At 40.8% G+C, this 16136-nt stretch overlaps 1 protein-coding gene across 3 annotated transcripts in view; it reads left to right on the top strand.

The window, feature by feature from the left end:
* Positions 1–2167: 2167 nt before the first annotated feature.
* The window catches only part of TAMM41 (TAM41 mitochondrial translocator assembly and maintenance homolog), a 47391-nt gene continuing 33422 nt past the window's right edge, over positions 2168–16136 (top strand). Inside the window, exons 1-4 of one of the 3 annotated variants that reach the window (XM_070391465.1) lie at positions 2168–2476; positions 5473–5655; positions 8258–8350; positions 15475–15625. In XM_070391465.1, coding sequence (XP_070247566.1) covers positions 2342–2476; positions 5473–5655; positions 8258–8350; positions 15475–15625 — 562 coding nt within the window. In that variant the 5' untranslated portion in view covers positions 2168–2341. Of the gene's footprint in view, positions 2477–5472; positions 5656–8257; positions 8351–12967; positions 13066–15474; positions 15626–16136 lie in introns of those variants that run through there. The other 2 variants (XM_070391466.1, XM_070391467.1) reach the window with 2 other exon arrangements.

Here is a 16136-nt window from a genome sequence, read left to right on the forward strand (position 1 = left end):
GGCCAGCGGGCAGCACCAGACCACCAGCAAAGGCGGGTGCCAGTGGGGGACCTCCGATCGCTCAGCCTTCTGGTTGCCCCATAGATCGGCCCTGATCACTGGCCAGGCCTACAGATTCTACCCTATATATTGGGAACAGTCTCTTAGATTTAAAAATTAAAACTTGGCAAGGCTACTCTAACACTGAAAAAACAGGATGATGCAGAGATGACATGCATGGACTCTGGCTTGCACATTTTGTGGTCAGCCCTGATTCTGATACTTATAATTGTGTGACAAAGCCAATTACTTAACTTCTCTCTGCTTTAGTTTTTCCACCCATAAGATGGGGAAAATGATAATACTGCCTCAGAAGGATCATGTTATGTACTACTTTTTATAATCAGGGCAAAAAAATGTAGCTGCCCATACAACAGCAAGATGCCTTTCAACTGTATGAAAAGTATGATCACTGGTACATGCAGCATCCCAGATTGTGAGAGGGATGTCCGACAGCTGGTTTAAGCCTGGGATTGGAACATCCCCTGAGGGCTCAGGCTGGGCTGAGGGACACCCCCCACCACCACCACCAGGCATGAATTTCATACACCAGGCCTCTAGTCTGAAAAATGATACTCTTGAAGAACCTGCTTCATAGGGCTTTTGGAATGATGGAAAAAGGTAGATTTCTTGGAATAGTAAATAAATAAACAAATGTCATTTATTATTATTCTCACTGCATCCTATCAATTCTTCTTCCTGATCTTCTGCCTGATAAACTCTTACTCATCCTTCAAAGCCTGGCTCAGATGCCATCACTGCAAAATCTCCTCCATTCTTTCCTTGCACACCCAGAACTGATTAACGCTCCCTCATCAGAGGTCCTGCAGGGTGTTGGGCACCCAACTTCATACTGTACTTTATATTCTGGGTTGGTTTGTCTGTCTCCTCCACAGACCCTAAACTCCTGCAAAGCATCTCAAATCCTCAGCACTTAACCTCAGTGCCAGGTCTAGGTTTGAATTCAAATAATCATCTTTCAGATGGAATTAATCCCACCCCAGCCTTTATCACCCCAGGCCAGGAGTCTTTAGTTCATAGTGAAACTATGGTAACAGTTTCCCCACTCCAAACCAGGCTAACATTTGAGCCCAACAGGTCCCTGCTCAAAACACTTCCAGGACATAGTAGAATTGTAGGATGTGGACCCAGACCTAGGTTTTAGCTCCAGTTTTGCCACAAGCTGATGTGATCCTAACCACATTGCCTTTTCTCTCTGACTTAGCTTCTTCATCTCTAAAAATGGAGGCAATAACTGCCTCCCACAGGACAGCAGAGGGGAGGGACTCCATGAAAAATTCACGTGAAATGCATCAACATTATTCAAATTTAGCTGTTTCTACTTCTTTAATTTTTGAGAGGCAGGAAAAAGGAGAGTATTTGAAAAGCCTCTGTCCTGGAAGTCAAACTACATCCTGAATGGCCCTGTGATCCTGAGCAAGTTTCTCTAGTTACACAAAGAGGTGAGCTCTCACCTGGGGTCATGTTTATTCACAGGAAACACTTAATGCACCCTTTTGTGAGATTAACTCCCAAGGCAAAGAGGGCAGAATCTCTTCTCCACCCTTAATATTAAATACCAATATGAGAAGACCTAGGTGCAGTCCTTTACCATTTATGGAGCACTTTCATTCCCATCATTGGACTTGAAAAGGGCTTTATTGGGAAGAAGTCACAGCCACATATTAACAGTGATAGTCTCTGGATTGGACGTGATTTTAATTTTATTTGTGTTTTCCTAAACTTTGAAAATCTACACTTTTGTTGTTGGCTACAGATAATGGTTGCATAACATGATGAATGTACTGAATGCCATTGAATTCTACGTGAAGTGTACAATTTTGCTATGTGAAAACTCACCTCATTAAGCAATCTTCTGCAATACCCACGCACGATTTTATAGTCATTTATTAAAATGTGGTTTGAGGCGAGAACAAAAAAGCAGTGCCATTAGCCAACAACACTCTCCCCCAGCGGCAAGTCCAGCCTGCAGTGAGCTCCTCCGACCACCAGGGGTCTCCGCAAGCCCTTGCGTCCTCACACGCGGGCGGGCGCCTCCTCTTGCGCCCCGGGAGCGCGTGTGCGTGCCAGAGGCGTGGCTGGGGTTGGCCGCTGGCCGGTGCGACCGGCACGCTGGTTTCTTGCTGGTCCCTCCTGCTCGTATCTCCGGTTCCAGAATCCCCGCGTTCAGGCCGGTCCCCGTCTTTCATCTCCCGACCCCTAACCCCCTGCCGGGTGTCCGTTCCCCGCCCCGCTGCCCTCCGCCCTGCTCCGCCCAGGGTCCTGGCCTCAGCCCCGGCCCATGGCGCTGCAGGCGCTGCAGAGCTCGGGGGTGGCCTTCCGCAGGATCCTGTCTCACTTCCCCGAGGAGCTGAGCCTGGCTTTCGCCTATGGCTCCGGGGTGTACCGCCAGGCGGGGCCCAGTTCCAACCAGAAGGTGAGCCCGGCCCGGAGCCCGCCCCACGCCGAGCATCGGCCGGGTCGCACGAGTTTCCTTTCGCCTTTCATCCCACCCAGAGCCCTGGAGCTGCCTGTCTGCTCCGCGCCCTCCACATGTCAACCAGCAAAGTACAGACTTCGTATGAAAGTGCTCCTCGTCCCACAACGGCGTGAGCTGAGGTTTTAGGACAAGTAGGAGCCCACCTCCGTCCAGAGCAGGGGATGCAGTTATGTGGAGGGGAAAGCTGATGCAGAGGCAGGATGGTAGAAAAGACATGTTTGCCAGGTGCTGCTAGCTCGGTGTTCTGCACCTTGGCTGAACATGGAGTTCTCTGAGAAGCTTAAAAAAAAAACCTGATGCCTGGGTTCCATCAGCGGAGATTCTGATTTAATTGGGGGCGTGGGGCGTGGCGCGGGGAGGCCCGGGCTTCAAGAATTTCAAAACCTTCCCAGGTGATTCTAATGCACAGCCGAGCTTAGAGGGACACCTCTATGGCTGTAGGACTGTGGTTCTCAACCTTGGCTGCACATTAGAATCACCTGGGAATCTTTGTTTAAAAAATCCTGATTTCTGGGCCTCATCCTCCGGAAATTCTGTTTCTTTGTTATGGGATGGGGCCACGACATTAGTAACAAAGAAACAAAATTTCCGGAGGATGAGGCCCAGAAATCAGGATTTTAAAAAAGATTCCCAGGTGATTCTAATGTGCAGCCAAGGTTGAGAACCACTGCTGTAGGAGGAAATACAAAATGATCTTCGTGACTTCAGGAAGCGGAGGGACTGGTTGTAGGGCCAGGACAGGTGCAGTGAAGTCAGCTAAGTTAGTGGGGGACCAGTGGGTTTACCCAGGCGCAGGACATCGACCAACACTAGTTAGGATGTGGCCCGATCGCACTGCGGGGCTGGCTGAGCACAACAGCAGTGAGGGTACAGTTTTCCTAGTGACTGCAGATTTTCCTCTGAAAATAAAGTTTGCTTCCAAGGTGGAGACAAGATTCAAGACAAGCAGAAGAGGGACAGGCAGATATTTTTTCATTTAAACGAAGCTTTCTATCTGGGCTTCAGAGTGTTTGCTGAATTCATGTAAAAGGAACAAAAGTTCAAGTAGAGTTGTCTTCTGTGTGTGCAACTGTTCTGAACTGTATTGTTATTTGCTTTAGTTCTTACACAGCCCAACAGTTCATTGTCATTTTCAATAAACTAAGGAAATGGAAGTGTGCAGGTTGCCATAGAGCCTTCTGGATTTGGATACCTGGCTGTAATCTGTCTGGCCATCTATAGTGTTGCTTGGATTTGCTGTTTCCTACCTATACTAGTTTTTGTTGTTGTCTTAATCCTCACCGGAGGATATGTTTATTGGTTTTATAGAGAGAGGAAGAGAGAGAGAGAGAAACATCAGTTATTTGCCTCCTGAACACCCCAGACTGGGGATCGAACCTGTAACCTAGGTATGTGCCCTGACTTGGAATCCTGCAACCTTTTGGTGTATGGGACAATGCTCCAACCAGCTGAGCCACACCGGCCAAGGCTATACTAGTTTTTAATACTTTTTAAAAAACAGCATATGAGAAATTACAGATTATAAGTGTATAAATTATAGGTTATTATAGGTAGTTATTTTTTTGAAAACATTAACATAATTACACAATGTTAAAAAACATGTCCACCTGAAATCTTAAGTATCCAGTTTTTTGTGGATGACATGATGGGAAACCCAGAGCAGGCCTTAGCCTCCTGATTCTGTAGCCACCTCTTCATTTTTCCATGAAGATTTTCCTTTGAGCAGAGGTGGAATTCCCTCCAAGAAAAAGTCCTTCCTTTGCTTTCCCTCACTTTCATTTCCTACAGTTAACAAGTCTTGCAGGTTCCAACACCTAAGTCTCTGCCCGATCAGTCTCTATGCCCTTCATTGCCTTAGTGTCTTTTCTTTCCTCACCTGGAATCTTGCAGTTGGCCTCCAATGTGGTTTCCCAGCCTTTATTTTCTCCTCCCTCCAGTGAGCTCTTCTGCAAGAAAATTTCTTATTATGGCATCCAGCCTCTCTATCTTGTCTCATCTCCCTCCACTACTCTGCCTGCATTCTGTTCCAGCCATCGAGAACTCAACGCCGCGCGCAGAACATGCCCAGTTCTCATATCCACAGAGCGTTTTCCTCCAACAGGACTCCCTTTCCCTGTGCTTTTCCTACTACTTCCACCAGGCCTGATTTTTAAGTCTTGCACATTCTTCAAGACTCAGACTATCAGTCTTGAAAAATGTAATTTTATAGGGAGGTTTCTCCTTCCTGTTGACCCAGTTTTGAGTGAAATGAGTACATTTTGCGTCCTTCTACCAAATCCATCTCCTGATGATTTGTCTGTTTCCTCAGTAGTCTTTGAGCTCTGTACTACTACCTCCTGATCTATCAGAGCTCATTGTAGGTCCTCAGTGAGTGGTTGGCACATGGGTGAGAGTTAACATTTCCCTTTACATAATACTGTATAGAGCTTATCCATGGGTTATTTCATCTGGAAGAAAAGTGGAGCATGTTCAGCAACATTTATATGAAAGGCGGTGTAGAAGAGTGGCTCAGCACACAGAATTTGGAACCAGATTATATCTGCTGCTCGCCAGCTGTGTGTCCTTGGGCAAGGAACTTAGTCTGTGCCTGTGGTTTTCTTCCAAAAAATTGGGATAGTAACAGTGCCTACCTTGTATGATTTGTTTTGAGGATAAAACGACTCACTGTATGTGTGTGTGTGTGTGTATATATATACATATATATAAAGTGTTTAGAAGAGTGTTGGTATGACAGTAAATGTTAAATAAACATTGTTGTAACGTGTATTAATGAAAACAGCTTGCATTGGTTCCAGAGACTTGCTTAAATTTCTCTTGAAAATCCCAGGACTTTTATTAATCATAATGGCAGAAAATTTTAGAACTTTCCACTATTATCTGGTTGCCTTTCTAGGAATTAAAATCACAATCATTCTCTTTTCTTCACCTCCCAGAAAGCCATGCTGGACTTTGTGTTCACAGTAGATGATCCTGTTGCATGGCATTCAAAGAACCTGAAGAAAAATTGGAGCCATTACTCTTTCCTAAAAGTTTTGGGGCCCAAGATTATCACCACTATCCAGAATAACTATGGCGCTGGAGTTTACTACAATCCATTGATCATGTGTGACGGTAAGGTAAGTGACTTTGGCCTTTGTCTTCTCTTGGGTTGTTATTAACCTTTGTTGTTAGAATAATAGCTAAATAGGTATGTTATTGCAATCAGGAAATGTTCCAGCTCCTGCTAGATGACGGTGGTCAAGTGTGACTGGCTTTATGACTGGCTTTATTCTTTGCCTTTGGCCAAGTGGTTCTCATATATTAATGTGCATCGGCATTCCCTAGAGTGCCTGTTAGACACAGATTGCTGGGCCCCACCCCAGAGTTCCTGATTCAGTAAGTCTGGGGTAGAGTTTGAGGCTTTGCTTTTTTTTTGTAAATTGAGATATAATTGTCATATAACATTGTATTAATTTTAGGTGTACAACAGGGATGGATATATGTATATATTATGAAATGATCACCATAAGTTTAGTTAGTATCCATACCCACACATAGTTACATTTTCTTTTTCTTGTGGTGAGAACTTTAAAGATTTATTCTCTAACAAGCTTCTTGCTGGTCTGAAAAACACACTTTGAGAACCAATGGTTTAGTCCAGCCGTGGGCAAACTACGGCCCACGGGCTGGATCCGGCCCGTTTGAAATGAATAAAACTAAAAAAAAAAGGACATACCCTTTTATGTAATGATGTTTACTTTGAATTTATATTAGTTCACACAAACACTCCATCCATGCTTTTGTTCCGGCCCTCCGGTCCAGTTTAAGAACCCATTGTGGCCCTCGAGTCAAAAAGTTTGCCCACCCCTGGTTTAGTCAGTGGCTCATTAAGGACCACAGTGGAAATTAATCTTATCTATATGGAAGAACTGACATTTCTTCCAGGAAGAATTTGCAAGTGAAGAGGATATTATAGGTATTTAGGAGCATGTGGTGCCAAGTAGTAGGAACCTCCTGGTGCCAGCAGGTGGGTGGAGCTTGATGATGAATTGTTGGGGAGCAGGTAAGATGCCCGGATCCCGGCAGAGGGTTGTCTGGTAGCGGGAACCCTGCTGGACTGTCTTTCATATGAAGGAGCCCAATCTCTAGGAGGGCCGCCAAGAACTAGGCAGGATCCCAACTGAAGAAGACCACCGGGTATTAAATCCAGTCTCCTAGAGTTAAGCTGGGCTAAGAATGACATATGGGTCCCACCAGCTGTGCCAACTCTGCTCAACGCTGCTGATTGCTTAGAGCAGTCATATTTGATGTGCAGTCACCTGAAGATCTTGTTGAATGCAGATCCTGATTCAGTTGGTCTGGAATGGAGCCTGAGATTCTGTAATTTTGTCAAGCTCCCAGGTGATGCTGATGTTATTGGTCAGTGGGCCACACTTTGAAGGCCAGGAGGGTGAGTACTGACTGAGCAAGATTTTGAAGACCTGTCTGAACTTGTCAGGAAGCTGTGCTGTGATTATTGGTGATGTCTGCATAACCTTTGGGCCCTGAATTTACCTTTTTGGTTGAGGGCCAGTCCTGCTCCACCTGCACTTTGCAGATGAAAAAAACCAAGGTTCATGGAGAAAATAACTTCCATAAGCTCAGGCAACTAGGCAGTGACAGGCCCTGACTTCCAGGCCTGTCGTGGTTCTATTACCTCCAAGCTTCTGCATGCCTACAGCAAGAAGGCTTCCCGCGAGACTGTGGCTAGAGTGGAGGGAAGGTTATTCAGCACAGCCTTCCGTGTGCACTTTAGTCATGCCAAGTGCATAGCTTTGTTCTTTGCCCATAATGAAAATTATGCTGAGCCTATCTCTAATTAGTAGTTTCAAACAATATTAAAAGCTCCAGTAACCAAATATTTGGGCATAATTATATGCCAAAGGTATCTGTACTTTTTAATTAAATTTCTTTAGCTACTTCTTAGATATTTGTAGCCTGAGAAGGCCATTGGGATACTGAAGTTCAACAGAATGAGGCCAGAGATATTTGTTGAAACAAATGGGATTTTGTAACCTGGAACAACTGCATTCAGAGTTTGTACAAATTACTGTTGCATGAGCTTGATCATAATTCCATGTTCAGCACTGATAGATGTTGCTTTGTAAGTATAAAAGTGTGTAGAGTAGTCCATAGTGAAAGAGAAATTTACCATGTAAAGGTTGTCAGTAAAAACTTTTAATTATAAACAAAACTTCTTGTACTTTGTGGTAAAATGAACGTTGGAAGCCCAGACTAAAATTCAGGGACCTAGTTTTGTCTCTGCTACTAATAGTGCCACCTGGGCTTGTCATTTATTCTCTCTGAGCCTCAGGTTTCTTATTTCTCAAGGGAGAAGCATGAAATATATTATAGCTACTCAGACTGTCTGTGCTGAAGGACCAATTTTTTATTTCCAGCTCATTGAGGACCAGTACTAGATAGCCTCTAAGTGCCATTCTGCCTTTTAACATCACAAGAGTCTGAGTTAAAATAGTGGTCATGTCATCTCATATACCTGAGGGGACAAATCAGTCTTGGAAACGTATCCTTTGCAAATATTTTTGGTAGAGATGGGTGCTTTACAAAGTAGGCATTTTGAGTGGCTTTGGAAATCAAGGTACTACTCTGGGCAGAAATGTATTTCTTTATATTTTTCATTTGCATAAACAACAATACGGTCTTTTGCTTCTTTTCATGCCCATTTCTTTTCTTTTCCAGCTTATCAAATATGGGGTTATTAGCACTAGTATTTTGATTGAAGATCTCCTCAACTGGAATACCTTATACATTGCTGGACGACTCCAAAAACCAGTGAGTGTTTTATTGGCTGCCACAATTAGGGACACCTCTCCTCTCTGAACCTGACCTTACTTTGATCTTTGATTGCAATGAGATGGAACTCCAGGAAATAGAATTAAGTTTCAGACTCCTTTTCCTCTCTAAGAATTCATTGCCAAACAATGTTTAGATATTATCCACATTACTCCTGCCCTCTCTCTGTAGATTCTTCAATTGTCTGGATGGATCAGGCACAAAGTTAGTCCTTTTGGGCTGGAGAGAATGGCAGAAGAAATGCCCAGTGCTTCAGTGGAGCCTCTGTCAGTTTGACCCAAATCACCTTATCTTCTAGAATGTGTCATGGGGCATTGTTTGTCCACGGACATATCCCAGCAGTACCTGGGACAGTGCCTGGCACATAGTAATCATTCAGCAAATGTTTGTTGAAGAAATGAATGAACCAGGTAGTTATGCTGAGGGGAGTGGATTCTAATCCCCTTTATTATCCTCCTCAGGCCAATGGTGAGATAGTGTGGTAGGGTCCTTCCTTAATTGGGGATACTGCTAGAGGAGGCTGTAGAGGGTAATGTCCCCCTGGGCTTCCAAAGAAACAAAATAAACAAAACAGGAAAAGAGTGGAGAGGACTTGAACTTTTAACTTCTATTTGAAAATGTCATGTTTCTCCTTCATGCAGATATATAGTCTATTTTCTGAGAAAAGGTCTTTTCATAGTTTGAGAACTAGGTGACATAGTCACAGTTGCCAATCTCACAGCAAGGAAAAATTTTCCTTGTGCTGTCAGAGGGTCTCAAGCCCTAAAAGACAGTACATGGATTATTGTTAAATGTCTCCCATAAGAGTGATTATGCTGCTTCTCCTTTTGTCAATTATGGCAAAAAGTTAGAGATTTATACAATTTTAGCTTACTTGGTTGTGTCATACAAATCTCTATTGATATACATGGCAGTCAAGATTCTCTGCCCTTGCATCTGGGTTTAAAATTTAAATGTTTGTGGAATTGTGCACCTAAAACATATATAATTTTTTAAATCAGTGTCACACCAATAAATTCAATAAAAAGGAAAATAAATAAAATTCCATGTAGAAAAACAAATTTAAGGGTGTAGCTCATTAAAAAGTCCAGAAACTTTGATAAAGGCAATAGTTCATTGATATATCCATATGTAAAAATTTGTCAGGCTGTATCTGTTAGACTTGTATACTTTATGTAATTTTCCAGTAAGAACATTATTTTTAAAGTTCAGAAACAATAGGCTTACCTAATTAATTTCATATCTATATAGATGAATTTCTCATTTCTAGGCTAGATAACTAGTAAAGCACATAATTAAGCAAAAAAATGCAGTTGAAATTTATAAATATTAATTTTCTTTCCAGGTTTTTTAATTTACAAAATATGTTGCTTGACAGGAAGAAAAATGAATGTGGAATGAAAAGCTTAGGTCTTATTCATTCCTGCCACTTGTTAGCTATTTATGTGAACATGGGCAACTTGTTTTATCTTTCTGAACCTCTAATAATTTATCTGTAGAATGGGGACAACAATATTTGCCCTGTCTACTTCAAGAAGGTGTTGCAAAGTGGAAGCAGAATAGAAATACTAGAAAAGAACCAGACATTTTAGAATCAGACACATCTGTTGGGCCGCAACTCTGATATTCCCAGCTATGTGACCCTGTACCAGTGCCTTAATCTCTCTGAGCCTTGAAACATCGTCATCTATGGATAAGGCTGATCACACCTCAAAAGACATTGGAGAAATGCCTAGATCTGAAATGGCTGGCACTTAGTAGACACTCAGGAAAAAATCTTTCATTTCCCATTGTTCTTGCCCATCTCAGAGTTACTTTTAGATAAAATGAGATATTGAATGTGAAATTGTTATTCTCTGTACTGTGTTTTGTGCTTGAAATACTTCAATTAAAAAAAAAATAGACATTAGGGCCCTACGGATGAGGCTCAGTGGTTGAGCGTCAACCTATGAACCAGGAGGTCATGGTTTGATTCCTGGTCACGGCACATGGCTGGGTTGTGGGCTTGATCCCTGGTAGGGGGCATGCAGGATGCAGCTAATCAATTATTGTTTCTCATCATTGATGTTTCTTTCTCTCTCTCTCTCACTCTCCTTCCCTCTCTGAAATCAATAAAAATATTAAAAAATAAATAATATAAAAATATATGTATATTTTTTATTGATTTCAGAGAGAAAGAGAGAGGGAGAGAGAGAGAGAGAGCGAGAGCGAGAGCAGAGAGGAGAGAGAGAAACATCAATGATGAGAGAAATTCATTGATGGTTGCCTCCTGCACGCGCCCTACTGGGGATCAAGCCCATAACCCGGGCATGTGCCCTTGTCTGGAATCAAACCTGGGATCTTTCAGTCCCCAGGCCAACGCTCTGTCCTCTGAGCCAAACCAGTTAGCAAATACTAGTATATATATTTTTTAAAATTGACATTAGAAAGCTAAAAATGCCACAAAAATCCTAGAATGTAAGCACTGACTGGAAATGACCTCAGATTTTTATCTAAATGCCATATATCCTGGTCATATAAAAACAACAATTTAAGACAAGTAGTAGCAGCTACATTTATATCATGCAAAATGGCATTTCTCAGCTAACTTGGAGAAGGAAATGTTATTGATAACAATGACTATGTGAGCTCAGGCTTATTAAGCTTCTAGCAAAAGAAAATCAGGATATCTTTTAAAATCATTTGAAAGTGTTGGCTATAACACATGTTAAAAAAAAAAAAAATCATAAGTGGGTGAATTAACTCTTCCACCCACTCCTGCTCTCAGTTTCCCTCTAGTGGAAATCCCTATTAACCATTCTCAAGATGACTGTCTTTGAACAAACTATTTTTACCTCTAGGTGGCAGCAAATATTAATCAAATGAACAAATCTGATGGAAAGAAAGAGTTGGTAGTATTTTGATAAAAAGAATGGGTAAATGTCTTAGGAAAGAATTGTGAGGATATGAGTGTGACTTCTTTGTTTTTATGTGTTTTAAAAGAAGGAGTTACATTTAATCACATTGTCTAAAGCTCTAAAATTATCTCCGGTATCGCTACTAGAATAGAATCTCTCAATCACTAGCAATTTAAGTGTTTAAAATATACAGGGGGTATAGGTACTTGCTGTAATTTTCATTTTTAAAAAATATGTTTTTATTGATTTTTTTTTTAAGAGAGAGAGGAAGGGAGAGGGATAGAGAGAGGGAAACATTGATGAGAGAGGAACATCATCAATCCGCTGCCTCCTGCACGGCTCCTATTGGAGATAGAGCTAGAAATCTGGGCATGTGCCCGGACTGGTAATCGAATGGGCATCCTCTTCGTTCTTGGGTTGACGCTCAACCGCTGAGCCACACTGGCCGGGTTACTTCCCATTTAATTTTGCTGTGAATTTAAACTGCTCTAAAAAATAAATTTTATTAATAAAAAAAGAGAAATGTAAAGGAGTACCTTTCTTTAAACAATGGACATTTCCCTCCGTGGCCAGTGTGGTTCAGTTGGTTGGACACGTCCCCATGCACTGAATGGTTGCCAGAAGGATTCCTGGTCAGAGGCCCCTGTTGGGGGCTCTGGGCTTGATCACTGGTGGAGGTTGTGCAGGAGGCAGCTGATCAATGATTCTCTCTCATTATTGATATTTCTCTTTCTCCCTCTCCCTTCCCCTCTGGGGGGAAAAAAAAAAAAATATATATATATATATATATATATATATATATATACACACACACACACACACACACACATATACACATACAGACATATATACATACATACACATATATATAAAATAAAATGTGCATTTCAGTGGTTTTTAGTATATAAACAATTTTGCAACCATCATCGTATTGTAGCTATTGACTTACTTTTTGTGGATAGAAAAATCCCAGAAGTATAAAAGATCCCTCAATGAAGATGGAAAACTTGGCTCACTAGCCTTGGCTCTGCCCAGCTGTGAGCAAATCTTTGGGCCTCTAGCCTTTAAAATGCAAAGTTTAAGCCATTCATTTCCTTATTTAACAGACAACTAAGTTTCTTCTCTGTGTATGCCAAAGGAATTTTTTTTTTAAAAGCACCACACTCTTATTTTGGAAGAGTCAGTAGTCCAACAGGTAATTAATAAGGTTTCATCCAGCTCAAATGTTCAGTGTTTCTTTTTGGTCCTCGGGCAGTAACCATTTAGAAAAATTAACCTTTCTGGCCATTTGGAATGGAAAACTTCCATGGGAAGGGTCATTTGGTTAGTGGTTGGGTATTTGAACACTAGATAGGCTGTGTTCTTTGTGACTGTAACTTCACTGTTTGCAATTCAAGTACTGTCTCCATGTGACTGTATTATAGAGGAGACCACTTGTGACTTTCCCTTTTTTTCTATCATGAAAGGTACTCACAAATCTCTCGAGTTGGGCTTTTGAAAGTCCCTTCAAGTGTTGCCCCTTCCTCTCTCCAGTAAAGATTTTCTTGTTGGCAGTCGTGCTAATGCTATCTATGCGGTTCAGATGCGAGCATTTCCAGTAAGATACAAACAGCTATTCACAAATCTGAGGGCTTTCTTTTTTTCCCAGGCCTCTCTGGCAGTGTCCCAAGAGTTCAATGGCTTTTCACTCTGAACAACAAATAACAGTGCTGCTGAGACAAGTTCCTAGTTCACCTTACACTGGAGAACCAGATCAGCACAGTAGCAGAGTCTTCTGAATTGACATTTTTCCTTTGAGTAAGGATGCTTTTATTTACACTCTCTTAACCTTAAATAGCAAACAGACTGCTTTTTTATACCTAACTAGAACACCTTTCTTGGAGAATAAGTGGTATCACGTTGAATAGAATAATTTCCTCTAACTTACTCATTTCTTTGCAACTTTGATTTGTTAGCATCTCAAAATAGCTTCTGTTTTCATGGAGTTTCTGTAAAAGCTACCAGAAAAAGATAGGGTGAAGCATTATTGAGCGGCCCTGGTAAATGAGGAATAAGAATTTGAAAGTGAGGCTTTACAGAGTTTTGGAAAGAGCTCTGAATGAATCAGGGACCCAGATCCTCATTTGTGTGCCGCTGCTTCTCATGGCGAAATCTTTTAATCCATGAGTAAGACAAGGAGGTTACCTTCCTACATTCATGATTCTATATGGAATAAAAAGTTTAGGAAAGTTATTCAAGACATAACCATGTTATTGTTAGTTATTAATAGGACCTTAACATTTGTTTTAATAACCTTTAAAGAAAATAAATTAACCAGAGCAGATCCCTAACTGAATGCATGAGAATAATTCAAAATATTTAGAGTTGGATTTGCCAAGCATAAGGGTGTTACCCTGATTTTGCCATCAACTCATTATGCAACCTTGGGCAAGTCCTGCTGCTGGGCTGCTCCTTGGTTTTCCTTTTCTGCAGATGATTGCAATAATATTAAACTCACCCAACTGCCGAAAGGCTTAATTAAGGGCTATTAAGTCCTTGTAATTACAAGGGTGGAGGTAGTAGTATTTAGAATAGAGTGGCTTACCTAACATATGAGAGGTTTTTATGTTATAAATGTTCCATTAGGAAAAAAGAAAGTAAAAGATAGAAGTTAGGTTTTTAAGTCTGATTTGTAAAATAGTTATTTTTTATTATTACATTTTAAAAATATATTATACTTTGAGATACACATCAGTCTCTTTCCTTGTGTCTTAATAAAATTTCAATTTCTTATATGTATGTGTCTTTTATGACCATCTTAATTTTGTCAAAAATTATCTCTATTCAACAAATAAAAGGCAACTTAAGCCATGTTTTCTAGAATAGGAGGAAAATTTGCTGCCAGCAGTAAATGGTTTAGAGATGGTGGATACATTTGAGATATGTGGACTTCTAGACCCTTTCCTTACTTAGAAAATCATTCAGAAGGAGCATGATGGTTTTAAAAAATTGTGGCAGGAGTATAAATTGGTATAATTTGGCAATTCTACTTCTAAGTATATACCTTACAGCAGTGGTTCTCAAAATGTGATTCCTGGACCAGCAGCACCAACATTACCTGGGAACTTGTTAGAAATGTACATTTTCAGGCCTCATCCAGGCCGACGGAATCAGAAACTCTGGAGGATGGGCCTAATATGCTTTAGCAAGCCCTTTAAGTGATTCTAATACTTGCTGAAGGTGAGAACCTCTGGCCCAGAGGAACTCCTGCAGTATGCACCAAGAAGCACGTAAGGAAGCTCACTTTTGCTAAGGGTTCGTATGTAATATCTCATTTAATCTTCCTAACAACCTTATGCACTTGATTCTGTTATTAACCCCATTTTAAGGAATTATACCCATAGTCACAGAGCTAGTAAGAGATAGAACTGGGATTGAACACATTCTCTTAACTTCAGTGCAGTCTTTAAAACGTAGGTTCTCAGAATAGGCTAGAGCAATTTATATTTTCATGAATTTGGGGAAAGTCAAAGACAATAGCTTCTGCTATGTATTCAGAAGAAAATTTTGTTTTATTAATCAAGGCATTCACTAGTACATTAGGCAGTTTACATTTATTATCTCATCGATCTTTGTAACAATTCTGTGATGCATGTCTGTAATCCCCATTTTATAGATAGAAGTTAAGTAATTTGCCCACAGCTAATAAATACCTGGACTTGAGGCCTTACCTATACCCAAAACGCATGCTCTTTCTATAGTAGCTATTTTTTTTTCTTTTTCCTTAGTCAAAATCAGATTGAAATAGAGCATAAGCTACTCATGTTATACATGGATAACGGAGGAGTTGAGTTCTAAATAAAGGAGTAAAATTTTGCCTTTGTCTACCATAAAATTAAGTGAAGAACAATGAGATTATAAAATAAATGTTACATTTCCCAAAGGACATTTATTTCATCTCTACTGACTTCTTTTTCAAAACCCATCTAAGATAATTATTTATTTTGGGGTGTGGTTTTTTTTCCCCTGTGTTATGATTTCTCTGATTTTGGCACAAAACAAGAGGTTCTAGGATTGCTTATTATAATAATAATTATTTTGTATCAACTGGCCTAATATTCCAAGATCTTCAGGGCTAAGTTTGGGACAGTCCCATTGCATGCATAATCCTTTACCTTGAGCAATACTCTTTTGGAATTTTTCTTCTGAATGTTTTGCTTTTTTCAGGTGAAAATCATAGCAATGAATGAGAATGTGGCTCTTAGGGCAGCCCTAGATAAAAATCTGAAGAGTGCTGTGACTGCTGCTTTCCTCATGCTTCCCGAAAGCTTTTCTGAAGAAGACCTCTTTACAATGATTGCTGGACTCTCCTATTCAGGTCAGTAGGTTTGGTGTCCATATTTTCTACAAGAAGATTCGTTTGAAGACCGTGCAAACAGCACTCCTCACTCTACACTGGAGCTGCAGCAACCCTAGTTCTGAATCCCTTTACTTCCTGTGTGAAAATCCAGTGATTTGCCTCCCTACCTCCACAGTCTCTTCCTTTCCACATCTGTACATAAATTACCCCAGGGTAATCTTTTTGTTGTTGTTATTGTTAATTTTTATTTTGAAACAATTGCAAACATACAGAAAAATTTCAATAATGGTACAGAAATCCCATAAACCTTCTCCCCAGATTTACCAGTTTTTACATTTCACTACATTTGTTTTATCATCCTCTCTGTATCAGTGGGTTTCAAACTTTATTGTCCAATCCTCTGGAGGGCTTGTTAAAATAGACTGCTGGGCCCACTCCCAGACAGCTGATTTTAGTAGGTCTGGGGTGGGGCCCAAGAATTTGTATTTCTAGCAAGTTCCTGGGTAATGCTAATGCTCCTTCAGGGGTC

The sequence above is a fragment of the Myotis yumanensis genome, unplaced genomic scaffold (assembly GCF_028538775.1).
Source record: "Myotis yumanensis isolate MYYU_CA2020_CCGP unplaced genomic scaffold, mMyoYum1.0.hap1 SCAF_14, whole genome shotgun sequence".
Lineage (NCBI taxonomy): Eukaryota > Metazoa > Chordata > Mammalia > Chiroptera > Vespertilionidae > Myotis > Myotis yumanensis.